General features: G+C 56.9%; 1 protein-coding gene across 1 annotated transcript in view; it reads left to right on the top strand.

Moving 5' to 3' along the window:
• SDK2 (sidekick cell adhesion molecule 2) overlaps positions 1-14,371 on the top strand; it is a 264,141-nt gene that overhangs the window by 166,719 nt on the left and 83,051 nt on the right. The window contains exons 5-8 of the mRNA XM_030296416.1: positions 3,684-3,817; positions 10,755-10,866; positions 12,499-12,689; positions 12,857-12,940. Of these exons, the coding sequence (XP_030152276.1) occupies positions 3,684-3,817; positions 10,755-10,866; positions 12,499-12,689; positions 12,857-12,940 (521 nt within the window). The remainder of the gene's footprint in view (positions 1-3,683; positions 3,818-10,754; positions 10,867-12,498; positions 12,690-12,856; positions 12,941-14,371) is intronic.

Below are 14,371 nucleotides of genomic sequence, written 5' to 3'. Positions count from 1 at the left end.
GGTACGGGGCAGGTGAAACTTTGGAGTTGACCCCGGGGTTAACACAGGGACGGCCTGACTCATGCTGCGAGGGGGCTCATGCTTCCTCAGGCCTAAGGGCCAGTGAGGCCAGCAGATCAGGGGTTACCATTGACACAGATGCTGGGCTGCGTCTCAGCAAGGGGATGCTTTGCCACATGGGTGCAGAGACGGGTGAATGAGTCCTTCCTTCTCTGAGGTTCTCACACAGTTCCAGGCGTATCAGTGATGGCATCCTGCAGGCCAGTCCGTTGGCAGAGGCTGCCTGGAAGACGGTGTTGAGAAGGACACTGGGGCCCCATCCAGACTCCGTGGCAAGGGCAGTGTCGTGACGGTTCGATGGCGTGTGCCATGGCTGCGGGGAGGGCTCGTAGGCACCCCTCTACCGTGTTTGCCGTGGCGGATGAAAGCCTCACTCCCATCACCCCTTGCCTAACACCTTGCCACCCCCTTTTCTCACTCCTGCCCTCTGTCCTCACCCCCTTTTCGTTCCCAGCAGCCTCTGGCACCAGGACAGAATGATCCTGGCTTACACACACGTGCCCGCCCTCGTGGTCGCGCCCACCACCTCCCCACCCCCACCAGCACTCCAGCCAAACGCAGGAGAGAACACTGGAGATTTTATCTCCGCAATTACAGCAGATTAATATTCATAGCTGAGAGGAAAGGTCCCTGGAAGCAAATTCTCTGGCGTCTGTTTGCCAGAGATACGCATCTGATGGGCGCGGTCAGCCAGAGGGGCGTGCAGGGGTGCTGGAGGCGGGTGCTATCTCCAGAAGGCTGCTCTCCCTGCCGGGACAGAGACGGCGATTAGCCACACTTCGCCTGTGCCCTGGTGCCCGTTGCTGAAAAGGAGACAAGATTCCCAACAAAGACACATGCTGGGGGCTTTGGTCAGGTTCTGGGATGATTTCTTTTATTCTTAATGAAATTATCAATTGGGCCCCCGTGGACCTGAGGGAAAAAAGGGCTGGCTTAATAGGGGTAGTGGACGGGAGGTGGGGTTGGGAGCTGGGCCAATCAGGGAAGAGGGAAAGACCTAGTAAATTGGAACCAGAGGAGTGTGGCTGAAGAATGCAGCCCAGCCCCTGCCCGAGAGTTGAACCCTGACCTCCAGCTTCTTCGGGAGTGGGCGTACCTGGGATGCAGCAGGCCAGAAGTCCTTTTGAGTACCAGAGACAGCTCTGTGGACTCTGGAAGTGAGGTACAGGCCCATTCCAGAACCATCTATCAAGGGGGTGGTCATCCCGCAGAAGGCTTGAAGTCCACGGACCTCAGCCCCCTGCTGAGGGTGGAGGGAGGGCAGGCCAAAGTCATCAGTGCTTCCCAGCCCGTCTGCCCGCCACGTTCCGGTCCACATTCAGAGCACCGCCCCTGGCCCGGGGGGCCCCAGCACAGAGTGCTTTCCTTGCCTCGAGTGCTGGTCAAGACGATGCCAGCTGCACTTACAGACACCCCCCCCCCCAAAATCCCAGGGACTTAGCACCAGGGAAGTGGATTTCACACTCATCTAAAGTCCTGGCACAGGCAAGAGATGGGAGGGTCGCTTCTCCACCGACATTTGGGGCCTCTGCCATCCTCAACACTGGGCTTCAGAGCTGCCCTGCTCTGACAGAGGGGAGAACCTAGGACTCGCACGGGGTGGGGGGGGTTCTTAGGGTCCGAACCTGGAGGTAGTGCACACACCTTCCACCGTATACCTGCCAGCCCAGCCCCGCTGTCCCACCGCCTTCCCCTCAATGGCAGGGGCGCCTGAAACAGGTAAATGAACTGCCATCTCACCCAGGCCAGCGCATCTCAGCAACGGCACAACCCACACTTGGGGTCCAATAAGTCCCTGTTGTGCCCCTGGGTAAGAACCACTGAGGATCCATCATAATATAGACAAAAGAGAGCAAAAGGAGAGATCGGTGGGTGGGGTGGGTCTTCATCGCCCAGGAGAGAGCACATTGGAGGTGGAGACCCTCTGCGGAGGCAAGGGGGGGTTCGGGGCAGTAGATGCACTGGGGAGTGGAACCCAGGGGCACCCGGCGCTCCCAACCCACCAGGGGCTCTGTTCCACCTGAGTCTCCAGTGCCGTGGTGATGGAGAGGGTGGGGGGCTTCAGTGACGTGGTCTAGGGGCACCACTGCTCACCAGATTAGCCCTGACGTTGGACCGTGTGGCAGGCGAGGGCTGCCCGAGACAGAGGGTGACAGCCTCAGGCCAGATGGGAACAGAACCAAAGCAGTGACAGGAATCAGAATCGCTCAACCTCAGGGCTGGGAGGGAGCTTCACAAACATTTCTTCCCCCACCCCCTTCACAGATGTGGAGACTGAGGCCCAGCAGGGAGGAGGAGGTTGTGTGCTCCTTAGAGGCTGGGACCAAACTCATTCTGGAGCTACCCCTACCCTTGACACGGCCCAGTCTTCCTCCCGCACCCCTGCCCGCCCCGCAGGCTACACCAAAGGACAAGGACCCACTGGCTTTGTTGTACCTCCCATGAGCTCATTAGCTAGAGGGTTGTTTTCCTCCAGGGGAAAAGAAAAATGGGGCAGGACGACTTTTCTCTCCTATATCCCCAGAGCTCTGCTGACGACGTGACTCAGGCCATGAACCCCCAAAACCAAGAGAGAGGAAACCAGCACAGCCCGGCTGGAGAGGCATTAGCAGGGATGTTTATTTGAGAGCCTGTTTTAAAACTCTGTAACATTCACCTAATGGGAAAATTTGAAAAGAATTCAACTGGGTCTGTCCTTGTTAAACTAACATTAAGGATGTTTAACAGCTGTCTCGGGCACATCACATTAAAATCCAAGATAGACTTGACAAACTAATGGTTTTGTTTGTCATCAAGAGAATGGGTGAGAGGGGGAGCCGGGCAGAGCGGGCGTGGGCAATGCTCCCGGTGCTGTCTCACCCACGTCGGATGGGGCCCCCAGCTTCCTGCCTGGACGGACCCCTTTCCCTGCCTGCAGACCAGGGGCTGAGGGGCTGAATGATGGGAGCCCCGCAGAGAAAACCTGCACCCCACTGCCCGGCTGGCCTCCTTTTCCCTTCTCAGCCAGCCCAGACAATCTCACCCTTGGTGACCAGCTTCAGGGAGGTAGAAACTGATACCCTGGGAGGGGGCTGGAGGGAGAGGTGAACCCCCATCATCTGTGTTATAGGCAAACCTGTGGCTTTGGAATCCATCTGAACAAATGTAGGACTAGGTGAAGGCATTGATTCTGGAATGATCCTGCTCATTTCTAAATTCATTATCATCGCCATTCATTCATCCATTCATTCATTCCAGCGAATGGATTTCTTTGGTGCAGAGATGGACGGACACACACACACACACACACACACACACACAGCATCAAAGCTATGACATGGGAAAGGACAGAACACATGGGGGGCTCAGACATCCTGGGCCAGGTGTGGGGGGGGGCGGGAAGCTTCATGTGGACCGTCTCGGACCTCCGTGCATGTGCTGGACTTGGGTCTGACCCCGCCCCACGCTGGCAGTACATTCAGATTTTCTACAAACGAAATTTGCTAAAGTTTAGGCGGGAAGTGGTCCCAGGAGATGGGCTGGAGCAGGGGCTCCGGGAGCCACCAGCTTCTTGTCCTCGCTCCCATCCTCCGATGCTCAGAGCCCCTGGGCCCCTGTCAGACAAATCTTTTTCCTCTGCTCAGAGCCATCACCCTGGAGAACACCCTCGTCATCCTGTCCACGGTGGCTCCCGACGCAGGCCGCTACTACGTGCAGGCTGTTAATGACAAGAACGGGGATAACAAGACCAGCCAGCCCATCACTCTTGCCGTGGAGAGTAAGTAAGCGGCCGGGCCTGGGACGGATGGAGGAGCGCGTCATTAAATCTTGGGAACGGGGCTCCAGAGGGTCGTTGGGAAGATGGAATGGTGGCGGAGCGGAGAGGCTGGAGGAGGGCCGGGGAGGGGCCTCTGAGGAATAGGAGGAGGAGACCCAGCTGAGGGAGCAAGGAGGCAGCTGAGTTCTGGGTCCCGTTCCCATGGCAAGACGACGGAAATCCTGCATCGGGGGAGGGGACACTTAGCTGGCTGTCAGCAGGGCCGGAGGCCCAGGGAGGGCGGGGACTGCCGGAGAGAGTGTGCACGTGTGGGTTATAGCCACCTCTGGGATTCAGGTGCTGACAGGGAGAGCGTGCAGGGGACCGGGCACTCGTTTCTAGAGAAATAGACTAACAGCCTCTACTCAGCGGCTACACACAGAGTGCTGCTGCTACTCAGAGCGGGCCGTCTTCTCTCGGAACATAGGCTCTCAGCCCAGGCTCCTGCCTAAAAATGCCTCTCTGCCGGAAACCACCCAGCACCCCGGAATGGATAGGCAAAGCTCTCCCCAGTGGCAGAGAATAGATGGTAGCAGATGAAAAGGGTCGGCTCCTTAGATCTCCTTTGCCAAGAGGTATTTGTCCAGCTGAGACTGAAGGCAGGTGTCTGATCCCTGCTGGAAGTGCTGGGGACCCCTCCCTGGCCTAATTCTCGAAAGCCAGCCAGGCCCCTTCCCTCTGTGCTCCACCCCTGGAATAGGGAAGGGGGGTGGGGTGGCTCAGGCAGCCAGTCCAGGCCCGGAAGCACAGAGTACGTGGGGCCAGAGCGTGTCGCAGCCGCCCAGCAACCACACAAGCTGCGGGAGCCAGATGTTCACGTCTCTCCACATCTGCACCACTCCTGCTCCAAAAGCAAGTCTCATTTATCACCCGCGGTCGCATGGGGACGCAGCCACCAGCAGCAAAGATGAGGGTGCTGGTCTGCATGTGGAGCCTTCCCGTGTCCTTCCCCTGATCCCGGCCTCTGTCTGCCAGTGTCTATATAGCCCAGAACGTTCCTCGGCCTTACCATGTGCCTTCCTGGGCTTTCTGAGCACCAGCAGAATCCCTTCCTGTATCCACAGAATTCTCTCCTTCCCAAGTTCCAGTCTGCCTAGAAAGAGACCTGAACGCAGGGAGGAGAGTTCCATTCCAGATACTGACCTCTCAGGGTCACAGATGTAACCTCTGACGTTGACCTGGGTCAAGGTCTCAGTCTGGTCCCTGTAGCCTTGGGGCCCAGCCATGACCTGGCTCTGCTGTTTCTACAGAGAAAGGAATTTAATCATCAGAGGCAGATGTTTTCCCCCATATATTGTCTAGTGGTCAGAATACCTGGAGTCCAATAGAATTCAGTCATTGTGGAAGAGGCAGTGTTCACGGTCTGCATCAAGGCCGGGCCGTCTTCCTCAGTGACTCAGGTTACCCTGACACCAAAGGTTAGAGCCCCCCACTCGGTGCTCCTCCCCAGAACCCAACCTCCTCCCCCGACTTAAGCCAGCTATCCTGGGGCCCACTGTGAACATCGTTCCCTCTCTTCTCTATCTCAGCTCTGCCCCCCGCAACCCTCCATCTGGCCCAAGGGAGGAGCGTAGGACCCTTCCGGACCCCCGTTATCTGCCCAAGCCTCCCCCGGCTGTCTGTTTCCCCCACCCCATCGCCACTCGCCTCCTGCTCTCACGCGGCGATTTGTACTGGATTAAGAGCAGAATCGGCTGGTTTTCAGCTAATTTCTCCTCCCACGAGTGATTGAGCTTCAAAACCCTGTTCATGTCACTGACACAAATCCCCCAGCCTGCCTGCCTGCCAGCCAATTTACTAGGAGCAGTTGCCACTTTACCCACCACCAGCTCTGTCTGCCCTCACTTATCTCACGGAGCCTCGCCTCTCCCTCTGTTCCTCCCTCCTCGTCCCTCCATCCTCCTCAGCCCAGGGCAGTGCTACTTCTTAGCGGCCCTGGGGCGCACAGGGAGCGGTGGGGTAGGGGGGGTGGCGCTCATGCTCTTCAGAAATGGAAAAGTTAAGAGCAAAGCCAGTGGCCCGGGAGTTGGGAGTTGACCCCTGACCAGGAGTAACCCTGGTGACCTCACACAGAGTGTCACAGCTCTTGAAAAATGCAAACCTGGGGGCACCTGGGTGGCTCAGTCGGTGAAGTGTCCGACTCCTGATTTTAGCTCAGGTCATGATCTCATGGTTCGTGGGGTGGAGCCCCACGTCGGGCTCTGCACTGACAGCATGGAGCCTGCTTGGGGATCCTCTCTCTCTCTCTCTCTCTCTCTCTCTCTCTCTCTCTGACTCTCTCTCTGCCCCTCCCCTGTTTGCTCTCTCTCTGTCTCAAAATAAATGTATAACCATTAAAAAAAAGCAAAAAAGAAATAGGGGAATTAATTTTATTAATGTATTTTATGTGACCCAACATATCCAAAATATTACCATTTTAACACACAATCAATACGGAAAATATTAACGAGGCACTCTGCACCGGGTTTCTTCGTCTTCATACTGAGCCTTCAAAACCTCTGCGTATTTTACACTTGGAGCACATCTCAATTTGGTTGCTCAGTTTTCATCCGAAATACGTGATCTGTGTTTAGACTTCATCAAATCTACAGCTGGAAAGGTGGTGTCGGATACCCATGTTGTTCTACACGTACTTAAAAGTGTTCTAATAACTGATTTGGGGATCCGTTTTTAATTAAATGTAAATTAGGTAAAATTAAATCCCATCAAATCAAAGGGGCGCCACTTTTCAAGAGCTCGCAGCCACCTGTGGTTCTTAGCCCCCATGTTGGATACCTGCCCGGGAGAAGGGAGCGGCTTACCTCCCTGCCCCCCCCCACCCCCACGCACTTGACCCGTGGCCCAGGTGAGTCATGTGGTCCTCAAACTTCCGTTTTCCTCACCTGTAACGTGATGCCTGTGGCAACGTGTAATTGGAGGATTAACTGAGGCGCCTCGGGGAGAAGGCATCACAGTGATGTCCCTCACTGTGACTATTATCAAAATCAGCCAGGGTCCCTGGGTGGCTCAGTGGGTCAAATGTCCACCCTCAGCTCAGGTCATGATTTCACGCTTTGTGAATTTCAGCCCCACGTCAGGCTCTGTGCTGACAGCTTGGAGCCTGGAACCTGCTGCGGATTCTGTGTCTCCCTCTCTCTCTCTGCCCCTCCCCTGCTTGCACTCTGTCTCTCCCTCTCTCTCAAAAGTAAATAAAATTTAGAAGAAAAAACAAATCAGCCAGGGGCAGCAGGACCCAGCCCCCACCCCGGGTTCAATCCGCATCAGGCACTCACACAGAAGACACCCCTCCTCCTTGCTCTGGTTTGCATGTGATTTTCCTGGCTTGACCTTTGGGCTCCGTTCACCCCACTGTCCAGAGTATGGGTCCAATGAGGCAGATGTCCTGCATTCCGTCCCCAGCCACAGCCAGCCGTCCTCCTCACCCTAGGTGGTCATCTGAAGACCTGCTTAGCCAGGAGCTGACAGGACAGGCCCCCCAGCCGTGAGCACCTGTCAGTAGGATGTGTCCTGCCTGGGGCAAGTCCGTGCCACGCAGGGCCATCTTGACATCCCCGGTCCACCCCAAGCTGTCCTCTGCTTTCACATCACCCCAAGAGCCTCCCTTTCCAAACAGGAGGCTGGTGAGGTCGGAGGGGAGCCAGGAAACAGGGGGGAGCGGGGAGGGGCAGAGGGCATTGGCTTGTCCATTTCAGGATCCAGAGACAGGGAGAGATCCATGTGAGCACCGCGTGGGAGGCAGGTGCCAGAGAAGAGGTCACCAGAGCCAAATGTCCAGAGCGGTCGAAGAGAATCAGTGGAGAAAAGGGGATTTGCAACCAGGGGGTCGCCGGTGACAGGGGAAGGGGAGTGCATGCAGGGGGTTTGGGGGAGAGGGGACAGGGATGCCGGTGGCAGCCAGGACCTGGTGGTGCTCAGAGGTGTGTTCAGACAACTTCTGGCAGAGCTGACGGCAGCCAAGAGGGAGAGTTGTTTCCTTCTGTGCCCGAGTGAGGACTGAGCCAGAGAGATGATTTGGGGAGTGGCTAACGGCCTGGGTTTACAGCCTCGGAGACCCGGTCCCCGTTCCTGGTTTTGTCCCTTGTTAGCAACTGCCATTGGGAAGTAAACTGCCTCACTGCTTTGGCCTCCTCCGTTTGTCTCTGCTTTCTCATCTGTAAATTGTGGGATGACGATAATGACCCACCTCCGGTGGCCGTTGTGATGAGCGTCGGTTAGCAGAGTGCCAGGACGGTGCCTGGGATGGTGCCTGGCACGGCACGTGGCCCCTTGCCCTCAGTCGCTGTGACTTTCACCTCCTGGGAGCCTCTGGGTCCATCACGTGGTTTGGTTGGGGTGGAAGACGGGAGACCAGGAATCTCTCCCTGAGGACAGGCAGGTAAATCCCAAGAAGGACGGCCTATCATTTATTAAGGACCTACTATGTGCCAAGTACTCTGCGCTCGCCCCAGACCAGCCTCGCCACCCCCACCGAGGCGCTTCTTCCCAGCATCCATCCCATGCACTTTAATCCGATAAATGTCTAAGCATCGATCTGAGATCCTTCCAGACCATGCCCTGCATGAGGACAGACCCCTGCCTGTCTCGCTCAGTGGGGAGTCCCTGGTGCCTGGCACAGTCCGGCGTGGACTGAGCCCTCACCCAGAAAAGAGCTGTTGAGTGAGGGGCCGAACTCACATAACCCTGAGACACAGTCATTTTTATCCCCATTGTGTCACTGAGAAAATCAAGATCTGGCTGAGGACCCTCCCCACGCCAGGATGCCTGGGGCAGAACAAGGTTTCAGACCAAGTCTTCCTGACCCCCCAGGACCTCGGTGTGACCTCCAGGGTCCCCGGATAGGTGTCAGTCTCCCCTCCACCCCTCCCAAAGCCGACGAGTTGGCCCTGAGGCCCTGGGGTGGCCCTCATATTTTTAAACTCCGAGGGCTCTGTTTCCCTGGCTCCGCAGTGGGGCACCCCTCTTGGGCTCTAACTGTCTCCTCCTCTTGCCCCATTAATCTGCGCCGTGGTACCTGTGCACCCCAGCATGTAATAAACAACTTAGAGCACACTTTTATGGATTCAGCTATATCAGCAGCTTTCAATCCGATCGCTCTTTATGGCACCTACATGAGGCTTTTATATTGTTGCAATTATTTTCCTTTATATGCTTCCTTTCTTCCCCCTTCATTTTACTTTATTTTTTACATTTTATTCCCTTTCCCAGCAAAGCCTGGAGTCCAGGCAGGAAAACCTGCCCAGGGCTGATCAGGGTGGCCGAGGGCCAACCAGGGTGGCCCAGAGCGACAGCGGGGCCGTGACCTGTTCTCCCCGTCCTGTCACTGTCCCCTCCCCCAGGGCTGGGGGTGTCATTATAGTCTGCTACCTCCAGAGTCTCCTGGAAAGGAGCCAACTGGATGGATTTTTCGTGAGAGAGAAAGCCCTCCGTGTTTGAACTTTCAGGAGCCCTGGCACAGGTGCACAGACAGTACTTGAGTTTCTGTCAGCATTGGGCCAGTGCTGGCCCACAGAGATAAGAGCCTAAAGAACTCAAAAAATAGAAAAGGCAAAGCTGTTAGACGAGTTTGAGGTATCGTTTCGTTTGGTGTTTGTAGAGCCCACTCGTGACACGTTCTCTTTCATTTCAATCATCGTCCCCGAAGTTGTGCACGGATAGCTCTGGACCCGTTCATGCCTTCCCCTGTCAAATACACGTGAGGCCCCTACTACGCGTCAGACGTCGCTCTTGTCCTAGAGAAGTAAGCATGAGCAAGACTGTGTTAGCTCGGGCTGCTGTAACCCGTTACCAGACCTGCGGCTTCAGCACAGGCAGTTTGGGAAGTCCAAGATCAAGGTACCAGCACGGCTGGGTTTTGCTGAGGCCTCTCTTCCGGCCTTGCTCACAGCCGCCTTCTCGCCGTGTCCTCACGTGGCCAAGACAGAGCTCTGACGTCTCTTTCACTCCTGATCAGGGCGCCAGCCCTGTTGCGTTAAGGCCCCACCCTTATGGCCTCCTGGAACCCCGTCTACTGGAGACCCCGTCTCCAAATACAGTCGCATGGGGGTTAGGGCTTCAACGTACGATCTGGAGGGGACAGAATTCGGTCCAAAGCAACGATCCATGAGATTCCCACCTCACGGAATGTATTCGCTTCCTCGGGATGCTATAACAAAGTACTGTAAACTGGGGAGGGGGCGGTTATAACACCAGAAATGTCCCCTCACAGGTTTTAGAGGCCAGAAGTGTCGGCAGGCCTGTGCCCTCCCTGAAGGCTGGAGGGGAGGATCCTTTCCTGCCTCTCAGCTTCTGGTGGTAGTCCTCTGCACTCCTCGCCTCGGGGACACCTCGCTGCAGGCTCTGCCTCGAGGTCACCTGGCCTTCTCTTCTGTGTCTGTGTGTCTGTGTCTAAATTTCACCCCTCTTCTAAGGACAAGCCCTCTTGGGCGTAAGGCCCACCCTGATACAGAAGGACCTCATCCTAACTTGATTACGTCTGCAAAGACTCTGTTTCCCAATAAGGTCACGTTCACAGCTGCCGCGGACTTGAATGTGGGGGGATTACTATCCAACCCAGTACAGGGAGTTTGTGTTCAGGTAGAAGACGTGACAAGTGGCGACGTAAGCCAACAAGATAAATGTGGGTGGAGGGAAGGATTTTGAAGGCAAAAACAGGACAAGGGGAGAAGGGGGAAGGTCTTGGCGGTCTCCAGTGGGCGGTCCCTGGACACTGAAGAGAGGAGGAGGAGGGGTAAGAGGGTCCCTGGGGGCATGTCTGCAGGTTCGGCCGTGGCACTGCCCCGTGGTCACCCGCTCTGCTACATAAGGACAAAAGTCTTCCGTGGCATGAGCCTCTAATGGGGGCCGGGCAGAGATAGGATTTCCGACCCGTGTTTCCGGCTAACACCTGACCTCTCTCCAGATGTCGGGGGACCTGCAGACCCCATCGCCCCAACCATCATCATTCCTCCCAAGAACACCAGCGTGGTGGCCGGGACCTCGGAGGTGACCATGGAGTGCGTGGCCAACGCCAGGTGGGTAGCAAATTCCCCCTACTCCCCTTCGCCCTTAACTGCAGCCGGTGCACCTGACCTGTGGGCTCCAAGGGGACCAGTTCAGGTAGGCCCGGAAGTGTCACATGAGGACCCCATGAAAGGAGATGGGGCCTTTGTCCTGGAGGAGGGGCGACGTGTGGACGTGCTGGCTACTTCCAGAGGGTTGTTGGGTATGAGCCGGGCGGGCTCGTTGTCCGTGGCCCAAAAGGAGAGACTGAGGCCCGAATGGAAGTTATGGGGCAGCCCCAAATACTGAGGCCCCGCCTGTGGCCCTGAGAGCGACCTGGAAGGGACAGGTGACCTCCCTGCCACGCAGGCACGTGTGACAGGCATGCTGGGCTAAGAGACGGCTCGCATGATGGATTTGGCAGACCTGGTGTTGGGCACAATCGCAGCCCCTCTCTAGCCGTGCACGGCCCTCACTCCTCTCGCACAGGAAACAGTTAAATAATGACTGCGCCTCATCACGTGTGGCCGCAGTGCTGTGCCTTCCCACGCGATTTCCTTTCTTCCAACAACCACCCGACAGAGCTGTCGCTATCCCGCAGGCCAGAGAGGGCAAGCGACCTGCCTGAGACCACCCAGCTGGCCAACAGCAAGGTTGCCATACCACAGGCCACCCCCTCGGGGCCCAGGGCCATGCTCGGGGCCTCAGTCTCCTCAACTGTAAAATGGGAAGGATTTGAGCACCCACCTCCCCGGGGGAGCATGTGGGTAGAGTGCTGGACCCAGCCTGACCCGACACCTCTTAAGTGCTCCAGAAAGATGCTCCGAGGTGATGGGTGGGGAGTCAGACCAGCGACCCCGAGGTCACATCCAGTTGAAGATTCCCGGAGAGCCGCGTTCCTAAGCATAGGCTCCCGGGGACCCAGGTTTTCCGCAAGTGCGGCAAAGGCTGCGGGATGCAGAGGAACTCGCTGAGGACACGGAGAACGCCCATAAGAGCCTGCCTAACGTCACTGGAGCCAGCGTTGGCCAGACCCGCTCCATCACAGGACCCTTTTCTGCGGGACCCCGCTGCGCACCCCGTGGGGTTGGCACAGACCCCTCCGGGATCCGCCAGGCGCTAAACGGGAGAGCAGGCCACACCCAATCTCAGGGGGCTTTGGGGGGCCAGGGTCGGTGAGGAGGGTGCCCGATTCGCCCTCTGTCTAACTCAGGAGGTGGGTATGTCCGTCTGCCTGCCTTTCTCCCTCCAAACCTTGGGCGATTCTCTCTCATTCCTCTTTGTCATGTTGCCCGGCGTTCTGGCCGCTCCTGCCCGCCGGCTTCTGTTTGGACGGGGCGCAGCACAAGGGGGGCAGAGGAGCAAGGCGCGCGGCGTGGGGTGCAAGGTGCTGCTCCTGCGCTCGGGAGCCCCGTGTGCCCAGTGGGTGCCGGGCTGAGCTAATCCACCTGCATTACAGCGTCCCCATGACCACAACCCTGGGGGGCACAGGCGCCCCCATTTCACAGACAAGGAAACCGAGGTCCAGAGCGCTGAAGGGCTTGCACCTCTAGGAAGTGGCAGGGGCTGGGGCCCCGGGCTGGCACTCCCGCGCACCCCTACCCTGGCCCTCAGGTTTCTGGAAGCCCCTGTGGCTGAGAACCTGCCTCCCTCACCCCCTCCAGGCCCCTGATCAAGCTGCACATCATCTGGAAGAAAGATGGGGTGCCGCTGTCGGGGGGCATCAGCGACTACAACCGCCGGCTTACCATCCCGGGCCCCACGGGCAGTGACGCCGGCTACTACGAGTGCGAGGCCGCCCTGCGCAGCAGCAGCATCCCCTCTGTCGTCCGTGGAGCCTACTTGTCTGTGCTGGGTGAGCTGGGGCAGGGCTGCTGGGGCTCCCCACCCAGGGCTAGGGGCACGGCTGGGCGTCCCGAGCAGTGGCTGTATCCTACGGGCAGTATGGCTGGGTGACCGGAGCAGGGGCTGTATCAAAAGGAGCATGGCTCTGAGCCCCTCCTCTGGTCCCTCCTCCTGCAGAACCTCCCCAGTTTGTCAAGGAGCCAGACAGACACATCACAGCAGAGATGGAGAAAGTGATGGACATTCCCTGTCGGGCCAAAGGTAACACAGCGGCATGGTCAGCGGGGAACAAGGACCCCCGCGCCCAGACCCTCAGCCTTTCCTGTCCCTGTCGCAAACTTTTCTAAATTCCACTTCCTTCTCCGGGTATCATCACTGAGCAGAGAGTTAGTCTGGCTGTGAGCAGACGCCCCAGGAAACAAACAGGCCAAATTACCATAATCTCAGGACTGGAAATCAACCCACGTTACCCTAACTTGAGGGTTACAAATGAATCCAAATTACCGTAATTTCAGGATAGGTGACAGACCGAAATTGCCCGTAATTTCAGAGTTGGAGACAATGTCAGAACTGTTAGAACGTGTGGGTGCGTTTCGCCTGAGATGGGTCTCATGAGCTCCGCCTGGTTTCTGGTCCATTTTGCTCCATTTTCTCCCCTACTCTTTTCTACTTAACCCCCCTAGTCAGAGCTCCTGGAGAATTTCCACTCTTCCCATCCCCAGCCTCCCTCTTTTTGGCCCGGCTGAGCTACAAGGCAGCCCCAAAACCGGGGTGGCATCCGGCATGATCGGATGGTAGGAGAGGGCATCCACCATGGCACGCGGTGTCATTTTGAGCAAAGAGGCAGAACGTAGCTCAGGCAAGGAGAGTTGCAGCGGAGGGAGGGAGGAAGGACTCCCCTTCTGAGCCCACGCGAGGGGAAGGCCAAGATCCATTCGTTCACCCAACAGACATTTTCGGAGGGTTTTCCACGTGCCGATACTGCTCTTGGGCTGGGGAGATACAGAATGAACCCAACAGCCAGCCAAATCCTTGCTCTTACGAAACTTAACGTTCTTCGAAGGAAGGCAGACCAACCCATGAGCAAATAAAGATACTTTATTTCATTTCATCGAAAATGTCATGGGTTGTGAGATACCCCATTATTTTATGTGCCACTAAGAAAGAAAAAAGACTACCAATGAAATGATGATGTGCTTTCGATAGGAAGACGCCTTTGTCTCGGAGATGTTACCACGTGAAAGAATGTGTGTGCCCCGTGGAAAGGATGAAATACAGCGTCGTAGAATGTCAGGGTTGAAAAAGAGCTGGGAAGGAGAAGCAAGCAGGTGTAGGGGGCTTGGGGCCACGAGTGCTCCTTCGGATGGAGGGTGGGAGCTCACCTGGGGAAGTCACATTTGAGCTGGGACCCAGAGGGAGAGAGGGGAGGCTGGGGACACGTGCGAGAAGACCATGCCAGGCCCAGGGGTGTGTGGCTTGGGCAAGGCTGAGAGACGGGGAGCCCCTGTTCACCTCCCTGTGCAGACCAGGTAGGAGAGGGCTCCCGAGAAGCACCAGCCTCCTCTGTGTGCTGCTCGACACGGGACTCTGTGTTCATGTGGGCTTGGGAAAACAACCCCTGTTGGAGGTTCTCAAAATACATAAAAGTCTCTGCTAAATTAAATTGCACTTAGGGCACCTGGGTGGCTCCGT

The sequence above is a fragment of the Lynx canadensis genome, chromosome E1, assembly GCF_007474595.2.
Source record: "Lynx canadensis isolate LIC74 chromosome E1, mLynCan4.pri.v2, whole genome shotgun sequence".
Taxonomy (NCBI): Eukaryota; Metazoa; Chordata; class Mammalia; order Carnivora; family Felidae; genus Lynx; species Lynx canadensis.
This window is presented reverse-complemented; position numbering and strand designations above follow the sequence as displayed.